At 41.7% G+C, this 18,311-nt stretch overlaps 1 protein-coding gene across 1 annotated transcript in view; it reads right to left on the reverse strand.

The window, feature by feature from the left end:
• The window catches only part of LOC308086986 (contactin-associated protein-like 4), a gene marked incomplete at its 3' end in the record, with an annotated part of 149,545 nt that overhangs the window by 25,742 nt on the left and 105,492 nt on the right, over positions 1–18,311 (reverse strand). The window contains exons 20-22 of the mRNA XM_080430626.1: positions 15,109–15,333; positions 12,190–12,323; positions 11,338–11,425 (exon numbers count right to left, since the gene is read on the reverse strand). Of these exons, the coding sequence (XP_080286752.1) occupies positions 11,338–11,425; positions 12,190–12,323; positions 15,109–15,333 (447 nt within the window). The remainder of the gene's footprint in view (positions 1–11,337; positions 11,426–12,189; positions 12,324–15,108; positions 15,334–18,311) is intronic.

Below are 18,311 nucleotides of genomic sequence, written 5' to 3' on the forward strand. Positions count from 1 at the left end.
ACAAATACAAACAGAGACTCGGGTCCCCTCTTTTCAAGGTAAAAAAAAAAAGTAAGCCAGGGATGCTCAAGTAAGCAGCTGCAGCTGAATACGTTTTCCTTTTGTGACCACAGAAACATAAAAACATATGCAAGCCTCAGACCAAATTTTACAAGATGGCTATAAACTGTTAGAAATTCACTAGCGGTAAAATCCAACCATCTGCATCAATGGCCATTCAAATGGCTGGAAAGTGACTGTGGTTTTAACCAGAACAGGTTTGCATGTTTATGAGAGCACTTAAACCACTGTTGCAAGGCTAGCCTTGGGTCCTGTTGCTACACAATGAACATTATTGTATACCTCCTCTTTGTCCTTCATGAATGCTTAATTCATACTCCGCTGTACAACGGTGTTCCTCGCCAAAAATAGCCGATCTACAAGCTCACAACACATCACATGAGGTTATTATGTCCTTCCCAGTTCCCCTCCTTTTCTCTTCCGCTCACTCTGTCTCTCCATTTCCTTCTTTCCCTCTTTCACACACACACCATCCCGTTCTCCCCTCTGCCTCTCTGTCATCCCTTAAGCTTGCTCTCTCTCTTTCTCTCTCTCTATTTCTCTCGCCCTCATTTTCCCGGTCGCTCTCTATCTCTTATGCCGTGATTCTCTCAGTGATTCTATTCATCCTGGGCCCATTAGTTAGACTGATGGATGACAGTACTGGTAGAAAGTGGCAGAGAATTCCCCATCCTGCTGCCTCTCTGATCCTGAACCCGCTGTGACTCCTATGGCTCTGGTGGCCTGTGCATGACACCGTGACGCCTATGGCTCTGGTGGCCTGTGCATGACACCGTGACGCCTATGGTTCTGATGGCCTGTGCATGACACCGTGACACCTATGGTTCTGATGAACTGTGCATGACACCGTGACACCTATCATGGTTCTGATGGCCTGTGCATCGCAATGTGACTCCTATGTCTCTGATGGCCTGGAAATCACACTGAGAGTCCTATGGCTCTAATGGCCTGTGCATCAGACTGTGACTGGAGGCGAACTCTGGAACCTCATTAACATGACGCAGGTCAAGACATTACACTAAAGCAGGGGTGTTCAACGTTTTCCAACCCAAGGATGCTGAGAGAGAGATGAAGCAGGGACCCCCACTATATACGTATATGTATTGTGTTGTTGCAGATTAAACTTTTTCATAGATTTCATAGATGGCTTCCTAGACTTGTTTGACAGCACTGTCATCAGTGTTGGATTCATGTCAATGTGCATTTTTCACACATTTAACCACTTAAACCGTCAATACTTAGTAAACTTGATCTTTTACTCTGTACTTGGTTGTACATTGCATCTCATTGCAGAAAATAGCTGAAATACAAGCTCACAACGCCTCGCAACGCAAGGCGTTGTGAGCTTGTAGATCTGCTATTTTTGGCCAATGTTCAGCTAATGTTCCCCTCAGAATGCTAAGATTCAAGTGGTTAATGTAAAAAGATTACTGGCTTAGCAGCACAAACGTGATGTGACGCTCATGTTGGTCTATCCGAATTGTCGTTCGACTCGTGGTCATATGGGGTCACGCGGCAAGTTTGGAACTGGTGGGTCGGACGCTGTCCGAGTAAAGCCCGGGTTAATTCACAGTGACTCCTATGATATGTGATGGGAGCGGGTCAGGCCATATAGCGGATAGCAATGGTCGCTAAGCTAGCACTGAATCTCTATTGGGGGGACAATCGCACTTAGCAAAATATTGGACTAGTTACACCATGACAAGGTACTGTAACTACACAACACAAACCTTTACCAAAGTGCCCTTGTGCTTTAAAAATCACACCCTGTGTGAAGTGGGCGGTGTCTTGCTAGCTAATCACAATACTGAATGGAGTCAACCAATCATGTACAAAAAATAAATACATTTATTGAAATACTCTTTATGATGGACGAAAGCATAACTTAAAAAAAACAAATTATGTTTTTTTTTAAGTTATGGTTTCTTATATAGGGCTATGCACATGTGTCATGAGACACTGGCCAATCACAGTCCTGAATAGACTGTGATTGGCCAATCACGGTGCAGGGTTAGGCGGGGTACTTTTTGGCCAATCACAGCGCAGGATAATTGTACACATTTCCAAACCTCACTTATAGGGGCGGTTTCACCGCCCAAAAAGGCTTTTTTCAGTGTTTGTGGATATCATGTTGTTAAGGTTACTCAATACAAACGATCATCTGGAGGCCAAAGTGATATATTGGGCACATAATTGGGCATTGCTGACATCATAGTGACATCATAGTGATGACGCACGTGCCAAGGCGATCAGCTTAAAATTGTGTTCTGATCCAACACCCTGGAGTGATTACTGGCTTACCTATATTGGTACTGGACACCATCTAACTTACAGTGTGTGTCGCCATACCAATATAAGTGGTAGCAGGTGCAATAGGACAAATATTTAACAGTGAACTCAACTAGGCCTACTCCCTCTTTTCCTCAGTGGTGCTGGTGTTAAGAAATGTTACGCTGGGCCGTGCATCAGAAAGGAAAACAAGATTCTTCTGCCCACCTCGGCCCACCTCTTGCTGCTGTGGTTGTTGGCCAAAAGGTGTACGCCTTTGGAGGACGCAAGCACTACACTGATCAGATGGCTGTGGATATCTTCAACGCAGTGTCTTTACGATGGATTCAGTTGCCCCGAGTGACAGCTAGAGGAGGAAAACATCCTTCTAAGGTTCCCCACGAGCAGCACAGCCACACAGCTGTGTTGATAGAACATATCATCTACATCTGGGGGGGATGTAGGTACGGCACGATGAGGTCAAGCAACAAGCTTTTTGCATTTGATGTCAGCACCCACAGATGGTTCAAGCCTAATGTTTCTGGGACTGTGCACGTGGCGAAGCAGCGGCACTCAGCCTGTGTCTTGGGGAAGGTTATGTATATCTTGTATCTAGGATACAATCCTGTGACGGGATGCACTAATAATGACATCTACAAGTTGGACACCACCACAATGGTCTGGACCTTAATTAACACCAGAGGCACGCCAGCACCTGCTGCACATCACTCTGCCACGATCATGGGGACAAAGATGTTTGTATTTTCGACCTACTACCAGAACCAACGCGTTTCGAACTACTACGGCTGCATCAAAGTGTTTGACACAGAGACTAGCTGTTGGCTGAGCACGCCTTCTGCACAGCTTTCTCCAGAAGGGCGCGTGCAACATTCAGCCTTTGCCTACAATGGAGAGCTGTACATAGTTGGCGGCAGCAGATTTTACCAAAACATTAAATTTGATCTGTGGAAGTTCAATCCAGAGACTTTCTCCTGGAAAACGGTTGAGGCCAAGGGGAATGGCCCATGTGGGATGTCAAGGAGGTGGTGTTGCATGGTGGGAGATCATAGCATCCTCTTTGGAGGAGACACGACCGCTGAGCTGTACATCTTAGACTTAAGTCCTAGTCTGAAGATGTTATACTAGCTGTCAGTTATTCAGTACGGTCTGGAACAGTCGGATCTCCCACATGACATCAGGTGGGAACTGGCAGCCATGATGAGAACCAACAACAGAAACTGAAACAAGAATGAATGACATAGATGTCATGGTGAACGGAGAGTTGGCATTGGCTGGATGTTGTGGGATGCGGGTTTGTGAGGGCAGGCCATATTTAGTGGGGTCGTTTCGCACAATTATCGATACGAAGCTGATAATAGCGCCAAATTTTGCATGAGGCTTCTTTAGGACCTACTGATGGATTCTAGCCTTGGGTACCAAACTTTATTTTGAATATTTTCCATACATTTAGGCTTATCAATATTCATTAAAAAAAACAGGCCGATTCACTTTTTGGCCTATAACTCTTGAACCGTAGGTCATAGCATCAAAAATATTTTTTCCCTGGACTCCTTGGATCATGACGCAACTTTGCATATAGGTCCCGCCTCTTTTACGATTTCAAGATTTTCCGCCATTTTGCGTTATCTTCAAAACACATATTTTGCTACTACTCCTAAATATTTTGTCCAAAACTCACACAAATCGGCACACCCTCTGTCTTTGGTCATGTGATCAAGATTTATCAGTCAGAATTTTCATATTCCCTTCGGATTGGCTACGATTGGCTTCTGAAATTTGTGGGAGGGTCTGTTTGGAAAAAAATGGCACAAATCATAAACACAGCGTCCTATTTGTCCTAAATTCATATCATTGAGGGGCCATTAATAAACGTAGAGCCAATGCGATTTCACTTCCACCCATAGGGGGCGCAACAAATTCTACAAATGTCACTGTTTTTGCGCCAAATTAAGTACAAATGGTCTTGTGAGTCAAACATTTGCAATTGCAAAGTGGAGAACAGTCCAAATTTGATTTGCCACATTTGCAGGTGGAACAGTCCCCTTTACAAGAGCATTTGATCAGCTCTCAGATTCCTTGGTCCATCCATACTCATGTGGGGAAGGAATAACTTGTTCTGTTTGTAGGCTGGTCGCCCAGATGCCTGCTTGATACACTGCCCGCTTAACATGCTGAAGTAGTGCATCTTGGGTGGGTGGCAGTTTCTCCATTGACCTATTCCCATGACAGAAGAGTTATTTTCTAGTCTAGTTGATGGAGCTCAAAGGACTGGATTTGTCATACAGGATAACCGTCAGTCTCTCAAGCTTCTGGAATCGCTGACTCTCAACATTCAGCTGCTGGAAGGGATGTTTGGCCAGACTGACAAGTATCTCTGTGACATCATCATAGGCTTGCCAGGCATGCCAAGCTGACTTCTTACCCTTACTGTGGAAAGCAGATGTTGTGTCTGGAACATGCCAAAAGCCCACCCAGATGTCAGCCAAAGGTTGAATCGACCTGTTGCAATCATGAGGAGGCAGACACCAGGATTCTGGTTCATGTACGGCATGCACTTGAGCAAGGAGCAACAACTATCCTTGTGCGTACTGTGGACACTGATGTCATCGTGATCCTTGCAGGCTTGTTCCATCATTTAGTTACGATTCAACCTTTGGCTGACATCTGGGTGGCTTTTGGCATGGGCAAAAAAGACCGATTTTACCACATCAACATCATGTGTAAATCTCTGGGGGAGCCACAATCTCGTGCTCTGCCTATGTTCCATGCATTGTCAGGTTGTGACACAACATCTGCTTTCCACAGTAAGGGTAAGAAGTCAGCTTGGCATGCCTGGCAAGCCTATGATGATGTCACGGAGATACTTGTCAGTCTGGCCAAACATCCCTTCCAGCAGCTGAATGTTGAGAGTCAGCAATTCCAGAAGCTTGAGAGACTGACGGTTATCCTGTATGACAAATCCAGTCCTTTGAGCTCCATCAACCAGACTAGAAAATAACTCTTCTGTCATGGGAATAGGTCAATGGAGAAACTGCCACCCACCCAAGATGCACTACTTCAGCATTTTAAGCGGGCAGTGTATCAAGCAGGCATCTGGGCGACCAGCCTACAAACAGAACAAGTTATTCCTTCCCCACATGAGTATGGATGGACCAAGGAATCTGAGGCATGGGTGCCAGTTTGGATGACAATTCCAGAAGTCTCCAAAGCATGCAGAGAGCTGATCAAATGCTCTTGTAAAGGGGACTGTTCCACCTGCAAATGTGGCAAATCAAATTTGGACTGTTCTCCACTTTGCAATTGCAAATGTTTGACTCACAAGACCATTTGTACTTAATTTGGCGCAAAAACAGTGACATTTGTAGAATTTGTTGCGCCCCCTATGGGTGGAAGTGAAATCGCATTGGCTCTACGTTTATTAATGGCCCCTCAATGATATGAATTTAGGACAAATAGGACGCTGTGTTTATGATTTGTGCCATTTTTTTCCAAACAGACCCTCCCACAAATTTCAGAAGCCAATCGTAGCCAATCCGAAGGGAATATGAAAATTCTGACTGATAAATCTTGATCACATGACCAAAGACAGAGGGTGTGCCGATTTGTGTGAGTTTTGGACAAAATATTTAGGAGTAGTAGCAAAATATGTGTTTTGAAGATAACGCAAAATGGCGGAAAACCTTGAAATCGGAAAAGAGGCGGGACCTATATGCAAAGTTCCGTCATGATCCAAGGAGTCCAGGGGAAAAATATTTTTGATGCTATGACCTACGGTTCAAGAGTTATAGGCCAAAAGGTGAATCGGCCTGTTTTTTTTTATGAATATTGATAAGCCTAAATGTATGGAAAATATTAAAAATAAAGTTTGGTACCCAAGGCTAGAATCCATCAGTAGGTCCTAAAGAAGCCTCATGCAAAATTTGGCGCTATTATCAGCTTCGTATCGATAATGTAAAATAAACAGGGTTAATGTACTGGACTAATTATGGCATGTGGTGGATTGTTGGTCTGTGTGATGCGTGTGATTTCTGCTATGTAGGTGATTGATGTGGTTGCCATTGGTAGTTATAACATAGTTTGGGAATGTATTAAATGTGAGCAAATGATGGTAGTGCAGATGAGTGGATAGGAAATGGAAACGAGTGAAAGGCGTGGAAGCAAATGATGCTAGCAAGTGAAAAGAAAGAAGAGTTCATATAGATGAGATTGTAGAAATGTTTATAATTTATATAAATAATATAAATATGTATATTATATGTATATATATAATATATATTATATATACACATATTTATATATATTTGTATTGTATTTGTATATATATATATATATATATATATATATATATATATATATATGTGTGTGTGACCATTTTTGACTGGAGGACAGTCATCTCGCTGGTGCCCATTGTTCAGGAAAGGAGAAAAACCTTTTTTTAATAAAAAAAATAAAAAAATCAGAGCTTAAATATGAAATAAATGCATAAACATGTATTAAAATATAAGGTTAGAGCTAGCATTTGCTAGCATTGCTAACCAAATCCTCAGTTTCCATCCAAACATCGCGAAGTTGTGGTAAAATCCGCTATTTCTACCTGATCGTTTTGAAAGGTAACAGTCTGTTGGCTTGTGTCTAATGAAGGCTTGTCAAAGTGGCGGCCCGCGGGCATTTGGCGGCCCTCGGAAAGGTCCATGGCGGCCCGCGAAGTGATTTGAAAAAACACCTTTTCATACTAGCTCTAATGGAAAAAAAACGAGAGAGAAAAAAAAGACCAAAAGAAAACGAGGCGCCGGCAGGCACGGCAGGCAGGCAGTTATCCTCTGGCACTTGCCTCTGACTGCGAAGGTCTAATAGTGGCCAAACTTGTTCTGTGAGAATAATGGCCAAGTCTAAACAATCAAGACAAGATGAGATCAAGAAATAAATCTAATCACCCACGCTGGCACAAACATGTCAGTCTAAAAGTGTATTGATCCCTGCTAACCAGCGCTTCCCAGGGAAACAAGGACGAGGAATTTTATTGGCTCACTATTGGATACATCGTAACATCGCTTCTTTAAGGGGACCGTAAGGGTCCATTTGGTTCCATTTGTACGGGTGGTTGCGTCGTTGTGTTTACATGTGCGGTGGAATAACGGCCGTTACGAGTGAAACGCTCAAAAGTTTCACTCGTCCTCTGTCTCTGTGTCTGTTATCGAAATGATAATAATCTGTTTAGGAAACTCTTAAAAACTCCCTGCGAATGAATGACTAGTGTCACCTAGCGTGACATATTCAATGTGCGCTGTCTTCTCAGTCTATCGTTGCTGAAAATGGCAGATCTACAAGCTCACTACGTGGTGCGAACAGACGCGGTGTGAGCTTGGAGATCGGCCATGTTTGGTGCGTGACACTGTTGTACGATGAAGTATAAATTGCGCTTTTAAAGTGACAGTACACACATTAACCAGTTAACAGTTTCTTCAATATTATTTTCCAAAAGTAAAATGGTCACTTGCCTTCTGTCTGTTAGAAAAGTACTGTATTTGAAGACCCTAGTAAAATGTAGTGCAAGTGATATATTTTGGCTAAAACAAAGACAAAAGAATAGAAAAAAATAACATACATTTTTTGTTTATAAAGAGCTGAAGAAACATGGAGATTTTATAGTAATTATTACAGCAGGCATACTATTCATAATATAAAGCCATTTAACACTTATCACTTATCACTAATACTTAATGATAGGCAAACATATGTTTTACTTTAGTCATCTTCATTTAACAGCGCACTTTAGATGGTGGTCAGCCACAAACACAGTCACAACTGGCCAATAAAAAAAAGATACCGGTTCTGTTAAGAATTTGTCCTCTCACGTCTTTCCACAAATTAATAGAAAAAGATCAATAGTGGGCTCGATAAAAGCTCGGCTCAATAAGCAGGATCGATAAGGTGCTCATTATCAATAAAAAATAACAAGCTCCATCCCTAGTAATGAACATCAACAAATCCAAACTGCGCTCACAGTTGACACATGGACATCTAAATGACATTATGAAAGTTACTACTGCTCAGAACCTGGTCCCTGATGTTGACAGGATAGTTAAAGCAAAGAGATGTCAGGTACATAATTTTTTTGGAAAAAAAATGTTGTTTTGACCTGAGCTTTTACTGTTGGGTTATTTCCGAGGCTACAGGGGTTGTGACGCAGCACCAGTGCGATGATGGATTATTTTTTAATTCTATGGGATGGTGGATGCTTTGTAATTTGGAGATCATTTTGACTAGCAAGTATGCTACATTTTGACGACTTCGGTCATGTCATTGACACCGCGGCCATCGCTACACATACCCCCCCACCCACCTTTTTTTTTTTTTTTGCAGATCTGCACAGATCTCATAAATAGCCCCTAAAAAATCCTCACGACGGAAATCCGTCGCCACGACGGAGAACTTTAATCCATGTGTGTGTGTGTGTGTGAGGTTAATAAAGCGCAGAGGCTTTCTTTAATAACAAAATGATCTCAATCATTGCGTCGGAGAAGCTGCAAGAACAAACAGGGTTTTTAGAAATAAAAGCTAAGTGGTGCTTCTCTAACTCTTGCATTTTTAACCCGTGGCTAGTAGTGGGTGCTTCATAGTTAGTCAGAATAGGTTCACTTGTTGCGCTCAGGGGCGTACTGGGACCGAAATTCAGCCCTGGCATTTAGGTCCGAACCGGCCCACCACCCCCCGGGCCGTTTTGTCAACGGGACGGGGGGGGGGGAGTCCGTTTTGTCAACGGGGGGGGAGCGTTTCACTGTTTCAGCCCAGCCCTGCACATGAACTCTGCAGCGCACTGAGGCCCCTGCTGGAAAGCATCCCAGCCCAAACATTAACGTAACTAATAATCGGGCCGCGCAACCCGGAAATGACCGTAATAATCCTAAAACGGGAGCGAAAATATAAAAATAAAAATAAAAATAAATTGTGGCCCAGTGGCCCACTGGCCCACTGGCCCAGCGGCCCACCGGGCATTTGCCCGGTACGCCAAATGGCCAGTCCGCCGCTGGCTGCGCTGCAACGGAGATGAATGTCAGACCGCAGGCACTGGTTACCAGAACGCTCGCCCCAAAACACAGTTGCCCCGGGGAAAACATACTGAACATAATGGCGTTGGAGGTCCAACCTGGGTCCTACGACAAACTTTCTGGCCTTCTCCTTGTGTTGTGTGTTGTACTTTGTTCATTACTGTTGAATTCAGTGTTGATGAACAGGGGGGATGTTTATGAAAATACGGAACAAATTGCTCTCTACTGGGAGCGAGGAGCACACAAGTTGACACAACTGCCTGTGTCTCTGTCTCCGGCTCAAATGGGGCTGTGACGTTGAATTGTGGGCGTTCACTCCCTCTCATATAAATAGGGGGCAGGGCTAAAGCAGCATTCCATTGAATCAATCTGAAAGAACGGATTCTCCGTTCAAAAATGTACAATTATTGAACAATGTTGCATCCCCAATTTTATATCGTCGCTGTCCGGCGGGAACCAGCTAACTCCATTTTCAGCTTTTTTTTTTTTTCATAAATCAACGCTATTGAACACCCTTTACGTCTGTGTACAGAAAATTATTGAACGAATGAAAAGAATTAAAAGGCGCCTCTGACAAAACCTCCCAACTCCCGACACAGGGTTTTCCCCCCCGTAGTCTGTTAAAACTATGCAGTGTACCTGTTTATCAAACTTAGCACTGACGCTAATGTTATGAAAACAAGTAATTCTATTAAAATCTATGAAGTGTGTAATGAGGAGAGCAATGTGACAAGAAATGAGTTCATCAGCAGCGATTGGAGCTATTGTCAGCTGATCGTACAAAACTCCTAAGTCCACTTGAGCTGGATTTCTGTTCGGACAAAACTCCTAACTCCATTTGAGCTGGATTTGGGTAAAGTGGTGATAATATAATGACATATGCAAGTATTTTTTTTTTACCCTATTTTTTCACCCTAGTGCCAATGCCTAAGCGTGTAATTGTGGAAGGAACACGTTATTCCAACCAGTTCCCTTCCCCTCCATCAGGCGCCCCGGCTGGCCAGGGGGAGGCAGTATAGTGACCAGGATTACTGCATGTTTTTTGTGAGGGTACCTACCCTAGGAGACACGGGGAGAACATGCAAACTCCACACAGAAAGGCCCTTTCGCCAACCCCACCTAGGGTGTGGGCACTGATGACGCGGAGGAGAGAACACGCCCACAGCGTCCCCTGCGGGAATCGAACCCAGGACCTTCTAGCTGTGAGGCGACAGCGCTACCGACTGCTCCACCGTGCCCCCGACATATGCAAGTATATGACAATATATAAAGTCACTATACCAACTTGATGGGGCAGTATGTATTACTTTGTTTAAAAAATATAAGGTTTTCTTCATTTCCTGAAAAACGTATATTTTGTTTTTTTCATTTCCTGAAAAATTAGCGTTTTGGAGTTAGCTGGTTGCTGCTGGACAGCAGAGATATATGACTTACTTGTCTTTTTGTCCCTGGCGGAACTGTCAAGGAATGAATAAAGTCATAACAAGCAATATTACAAATCCAATTCCACGTACCCCAGGCAGACAGAGCCTACTGTATACTATAGAAGAGATGACGTGGCTGTTGAACAAACAATACTATAATGAGTATCTGCCCTATTATTTCATCTATGTATAGCTTTAAAACGCATTACGTTTCCTTGTGGGGGTGGTTCTACTTTTTCTTTAAATATCAAATCAGTGCTTAAGTGCTTTGTTTGTGCGTGTTTGAATAACATCGTCATGTGGGTGACAGATGCTTTACTTATTGATTGAGTTAATCCTCAGGGTGGTTGTTGTAGAAGTAGCATCTCTTCTTGACGTCAAACCAACATGAGGAATATAACATTTCAGAGAGTGCCAGAATCCATGAAGGCGATAACAGCTTGGCACCATTATGCAAATATGCATATATGCATTGTAGCCAGACAGACCTTCTTTTTTTAAGTTATGCCACTTACCATGCACTCTCCCTAGGGCCAGTGACTTGACACCGTTGAATTCTACATCAGACGTGAGATTGAAGTCCTCTCTGGCATTCTGGTCAATCTGAATGAAAATGCAAAGCAGAATCTCTAACATGCTGTAACACTAGCAAAGGCTCATCAGAGAAAAAGGAGACAGACATCATGCTTTGGCTAACACCCCTTTCAATTATCTACAGCAGTATTCTCATGAGGAGCAAGTGCTTTAATGCACTTTTGTTTCCCAAACAGTGGGTCGAGATCCATCTTTGGGCCGCTTACCAATTTTCATGGGTCGCGAGTACACATGTCCTTGTTTCCGTTTCTTACATTTAAAAAATATGTATATTATTTCAAAAGATTTTCAAAAGTTCAAACCAAAAAAAAGTATTTCCTAAATAAAATAAAAATAAATACATTTGAAAAAAGTAGTGAAAATAGCAGAACTACAAGCTCACAACACGCCGCAAAGCGACACGTTGTGAGCTTGTAGATCTGCTATTTTCACTAGTTTGGGTCCCCGGGTAAACGACTAATTTCTCTTTTGGGTCTTGAGCTAAAAAGTTTGGGAACCACAAACTGCTTTAATGAACTGAGACTTCAGTGCATGACTGTGGAGGAGAGACCAGTCAGTGAAACATGAGCGAGGAGAGAAAAAAATATGTTCAAATTCAATATGATTGCATTTACATTGTGATTCAACACCAAACTAGGTTCACTACCTGCATGGCTTTCAAGAGCTTTCTACTGGTGCAAGAAAGCAAGAGGGAGCTAGTTGGAAAATAAAGAAGATAAGGACTAAATAGAGGAATCAAGCTATAAGTGTTTATAGTTTATTGAGTAAGTTACCTGAACAGAGACAGTGTCAGTCACTCTCCTGATGGTGACTGTGTGGAGTCGCCCACTGGCCAGGTTCCTGCCTCTGCTCCGTAATACCTCAGCATTTCTGCTGGAATCCAGCTTGTACCATACCTCCAGATTATCTTCACCACCCAAAACAACATACTGTTACTAACAATGTAAGTGCAAACAGAAAACAACACCAACCTTTTAAGCAAGAAAACATATTGCCATATAAAAAAAAGAAAAAAGAAAAAGCATAATTATAAACCCAGTCTTACAGTAATGCATGTGCCATTACATAAATTATACCAGGCTATCCAGTAACTATCAGTGTAAAATGTTCTCTTTAATACTATCAATTATTGAAGCCATTCAAACACTAATGATCAGCATCATTAGAAACGGTTCAACTTGAAACATTGGCGTAATTTAAAAGTAATTTTTATAATTGGTTGAGTTACATTGTTTTCTATGAACAATAATGCTACAATGAATAAGAGCTTGAATAATGCCAGAGAACCATCACAACTGAGTTACAGAATAGGCAAGTTGTAGGCGTATAAACCAATGATGATGACAATAACACTGTGCCAGACAATTATGAGGCCTGGCTGTGCTTTGGCTCAGAGAGGTGTTAATCACTGAAATCACTTCAAGTATTGTCTTCTATCCATTTTCTAATTATAAAGCATCTTAGAAAAGATTAATTTATTTTAGACCTTGAAATAGACAGTACGGATTAAGAGAGAGCGAAATGTTCCAGGACAGCAATAGTTAATAAGCTAAAAACCCATTCAATTCATTAACATGATTAATTCTCACTCTCGATCATTGACACTAAATAAATTAAAAAATGAATGCTCTTGATTTTCAGAGAATTAAAATTAATAATTCACAAGATGTTACGAGGAATGTCCTGTGGATTCTACAGGAAATAATACATTGTAAATGGTCCTTCCTTCACTTATTTACATTAAGGAATTATACTCAATTCCATAGTTAAACCTGCTATAACCTCACTATGACTCACTGCATTCTCATGTTCTGCCTTTGCCAGTGGAGGCCCACACATTACGAATCAAGTATTAACCCTGGAGAGGTCACAGTCAAGTGACCAGTGTTGCAATGCTGAATTGGAACCTGGTTGCACTCTATTTTAATGACGCGACGCGCACGTCGCTTAACACCTACACTACAGGTCACACAATGGACAATTGATAATGCACCTAGGCAGTGGCGGACTTAACTGTAGGCAAGGTTAGGCGACCGCCTGGGGCCTCAAGAGTTAGGGGGCCTCAATACATTTCTGTAGCCCTACTTTTAGCTTTTTAATGGATCCCATGTTAGTAAAGTCTGATGAAAGTATCAAACTCCCAAAATGCACCAGAATACTGGAAATTACATCTATTCTGTTAAAAAATAATCTGTGGAGGGGGTCTCATACTACCGTTCGCCTGGGGCCTCCAGATCCTTAAGTCCGCCCCTGCACCTAGGCTCATTCCTATGTTAATCCACCTGGTGTGAGTCGGGAGCCTTTGTAAACTTTGTTGAGGTGTGAATTTAAAGTTGTTTTAAATCTATGCGCGTAGGTTCCTGCACGGCGTGCAAGGCCGTCCCATGATCAATGCAACGCTGCAAGTGACTACAACTAGTGTAGTACACAGTCTTCGTGGCAGAGAGTGTGTGGGGGAGAGAGAGAGAGTGTGTGTGGGGGAGAGAGAGAGAGAGAGAGAGTGTGTGGGGGAGAGTGTGGGGGAGAGAGAGAGAGAGAGAGAGAGAGAGAGAGAGAGAGAGAGAGAGAGAGAGAGAGAGAGAGACCCACAAGAAGCTTCTCTCAGGGATTTAATGTGATACTTCAGTGTTACCCGAAGACTATTTGATCACTATGGCAACTCTAAAGTCCTGCAGTCCATCAGCTTTCTCTAAGACAGTCATTAGGATGGATTGTACAATCTAGCTGGGGAGCTCCTTCCATGGGGTTTAATGGGCAAATTTGTCTCCTGTCGATTAAATTTACAACTCCTAATATATCTCCTATAGCTAAACTCACACTGGAGACAACCTTCTATAACTTTAACCTATTCAGGGTGGATTTTACACATAATGAAAGGAATGGAACGAAGAAATAATGTGTAATAATGTTCCATTCCATTCACTAATTTGTTTATCAGTTTTTGTTGACAACAATATTCCTGATTCTAAAAAAAACTGCTGCTACAGTAATTCACCCGAGACAATACAAGACAATTCCCCTGCCGCATGGATTGAGAAACACCAGACTGAGGATGACAAGCTGATTCCCAAGGCAGTTGGACTGAGACTAATAGTAATGGATCTATTTAAGCTGTAGAGCAGTGAAAGTACAGTACAGCAGTGGTGTAAAGGAACTAAGTACATTTACTCAAGTACTGTCGTTAAGTACAATTTTGAGGTACTTTTACTTTACTGGAGTATTTCCAATTGTCTATACTTTTACTTCTACTCCACTACATCTCAGAGGCAAATATTGTGCTTTTACACCACTACAATTATTTGAAAACTTTAGTTACTAGTTACTTTGCAGATATACATTATTTCATTATAAAACATACATTAACCACTTTAGCCCTATTTTACATAGGCTATTTGAAAATAGCCGATCTACAAGCTAACGTGTCGCATCGCGACGAGGTGTGAGCTTGTAGATCTGCTATTTTCAAACATTTTAGTACTTTTACTTTTGGTACTTAAAGTACATTTTGATGCCAATACTTTTGTACTTTTACTCAAGTCATTTTTTTATTACAGACTTTTACTTGTAACCGAGTAGAGTAGAGTAGAGTAGAGTAGAGTAGAGTAGTGTAAAGTGGAATAGAATAGAGTAGAGTAGCTAAAAGCACTAAGCTAAAAGCAAAACAACACCAAAACATTGAAGAGTATCCTAACCGTGGCTGTTGAGGAGCAAAGCCAGATATTCCTTGTAGGAGGAGCTGACATAGAGGAGCAGAGCAGGACTCTGACTGGTCCTGAAGCTTAGGGAGATATTCTCTCCTCTCAGGGTCACGTCTGAGTAGATGGAGGAGGGCATTTTGCTGTTGTTTCTGTCCATTTCATAAGGCTCCTTGAAGGTGTAATTGATAGATGTTTCAGACCTAAAGCTGGCTGACACCTCTGGAAGGCAAGAGCATAACCGAAAGCTTGTTTAGGCGATAATTAACATTATAGGGACACATCAGTGGCTGAGCATACTACCTACCTACCACATTTGTCTCTTTTGTGAGTAGGTGTAATCAGTGTATCACACTGTGGCATAGCATATGCCACAATGTGGCATATGCTAGCATACTGTATGCCACCCTGTCACCCAGCTAAGGAGGGAGACTGCTCAGAGACAGCAGGGAGGAGAGTCTAAATAAAAAGATAGATTTGCTTTTTTATGATGAATATACTGACAATACTATGAATATATCATGGCAGTACAAAGATACAGTAATAGCTTAAAGGAGTAGTTCACTCAAAAAACATACTTATTTTCTATCAATTACACATCCCATGAGGCCTTGAATTCATGGAGATTTTTCTGTTTTTGTCGCATTTCTAAGCCAATAATTTGATGACCGGTGGAGTCTCCGGTAGGAGACTCAATTGACCTGCATTTGAGGGCGGATTCAGACTGGGTCCGATTGATTCAAACCGTTCCCGAGTACGATTGGCCTCTCGCAGCTGGCCAGTATTCACATTGGCCAAGATTCTTCCACACTCGAGATTTGTGGAGGTTTCATTTAACAGTAATGGTAAATATGTGCCTCATGGGGGCGCTGTGGACTATGGGGGCTTTGGGAGAGAGAATGTCATTCACAGAAGAAAAGTCACTTGTCAGAGTCTAGAGTGAATAATAAAGTTTGACTGTGTTCCTGACGTTGTCTTGAGTTATAATAACAACAGATCAACAATACACAACCAAAGCATTGTGTGCACTGGTCTTTGAAACCTCGAAATGTAACGGCGTCTCTGTTAATATGATATTGGCGTCACGGACGCATCCTTGGTATTTTAGCAGTGATGTCACGGACTAATCCTTAGTATATTTATCCTTATATACGCGTTCGCTACGTGTTTTTTGTTTATTATTTTTCACGGCTCGCGCTACTCAAACACTAGCGGGATTATTATTTCTTGTCAACATTCAAGTAGAACTATGAGAAGGTATAACCCAGCTAAAATAATGTGTCATTATAAAAATATATAAATGATATATGATTAGAAGTCCACTTCCTCCTGTTGGTACGGATGGCTTCACATTGCATCGTTCCGTACCCGAATACGCATGATCCGGATCCGAGACTACCTCCGGAGGCGGTCTCGGGTACGGTACGGTGATCCGTTTCGGGGAACGATACGCAACGTTCACACTATCACAACATCAGCCAAGTGGTCCAGGGTGCGCACCCGGGACCATAGTGTGAATCCGCCCTGAGTCTCCTACCGGAAACATTAGCATCTTTCCGCCGGTCATCAAATTATTGGCTTAGGAATGTGACAAAAAACAAACAATATCCATTAGGGGTGGGACGATATGGGTACCTCACGATACGATATGTATCACGATATTAGGCCCACGATAACAATATATATCACGATATCTGAAAATGCCGATATATTGCAATATCACGATATATTGCATGAAATTTCACCAACGATATATCACGATATATTGCATGAAAATTCACCAACGATATATCACGATAGTCCTTGTATTCAATTCATAAACACATAAAATAGCACCAAACAGTTCAAAATCATCATTACACAAATACAGAGTAGGAAAAACAACGTATCACAAACTTTAAGTTTTTTTTTTTTTTTTTTTTTTTTAATATCGATGTTTTCCAGGAGGATATCGATTATTTATCGCGGGAGAAAGTATCGCGATATATCGATATATCGATATATCGTCCCACCCCTAATATCCATGTATTCAAGGCTTCATGGGGTGTGTGATTGATAGAAAATACGTAATTATTTGGGTGAACTACTTCTTTAAAAGATCATATTTATCAATATTTCAATACAGGTACAGTATGTGTGTATTGTGCATGTGCCAAATATTTGTAATTACTTGATACTGTCAAATTAGCAGACAAAATGTCTCATTTAAAAGTGGAATCAAAGCCACCACAGCTGTCACATACTGTACTGTACAATACTGTACATTGTGTTTCAGGAATGCCAGTGAGTTTAGCCCTAATTGATAAAGAATTTTGCAAACAAGAGCTTTTGGGATGTTGAACTGTTATCGTTTACCATACAGTACAGTACATATCTTGAACTTCACTTTGCTACAAAAGAGTACTTTAAGTTCAATGTCAAATTAATATGAAGACTATAGATTTACTTTGAACTGATTTTGTAGTGCAAGAAAATGTGCAAATGTGACTGAACACTTTTTATTTCTTTTATTTTTTTTCAAAAGCTTTGGAAGTAAAGCTTATACACATAGTACGTTTTTCAGTAAATGTAAATTCTGCGTAATCTGGCTTCAAGGTTTCAACAGGCATTTTCACATTTTCTCAACCCAAAATACATTCATGGATTCATAAATTTCATGGAGGGCCAATTCAGATTGAATACAGACTCTTCTCACTGACTCGAGTTCTGACAGCAAAAAAGGAACTGTCATTAATAATTATAGAACACACACACTGCACAGTCCTGTTTCACACGCCTGACCTGTCCAGAGGATGACTCATTTATACTGCACATCAAACTGAGTTTAAAAATACACTCTGTGTGCATCAAGCCCTTGATGCGCTGCATACTCTACCACTTGGCTGCTAAGTACCTCTCTTGATGTGTGTGAATCATGCTAAGAGAGTCCTCCAGAGATAAACGAGATGGTTGCCCTTTAGAGAGCAGTGGTGCATTATGCCCACGCTGAGTTACTGCTAAGAAGCTTCTATTTACATAAACAGAGAGAGTGGCTGGGGTCCAACATCAGTGTAATGTAGTGAGGAGCGTTCTCTTCAGAAGACTGTGTCTCAACGGCAGATGAATATCAACGTCTTCATATACTGTACATGGCATACTGTCTCTCCAATTTAGCTCCATGGTCGTGCAATATTGCAAGATCAAAATTGCTCTCCTATGCA

Source organism: Gymnoscopelus braueri, assembly GCF_963280865.1.
Source record: "Gymnoscopelus braueri genome assembly, chromosome: 6".
Taxonomy (NCBI): domain Eukaryota; kingdom Metazoa; phylum Chordata; class Actinopteri; order Myctophiformes; family Myctophidae; genus Gymnoscopelus; species Gymnoscopelus braueri.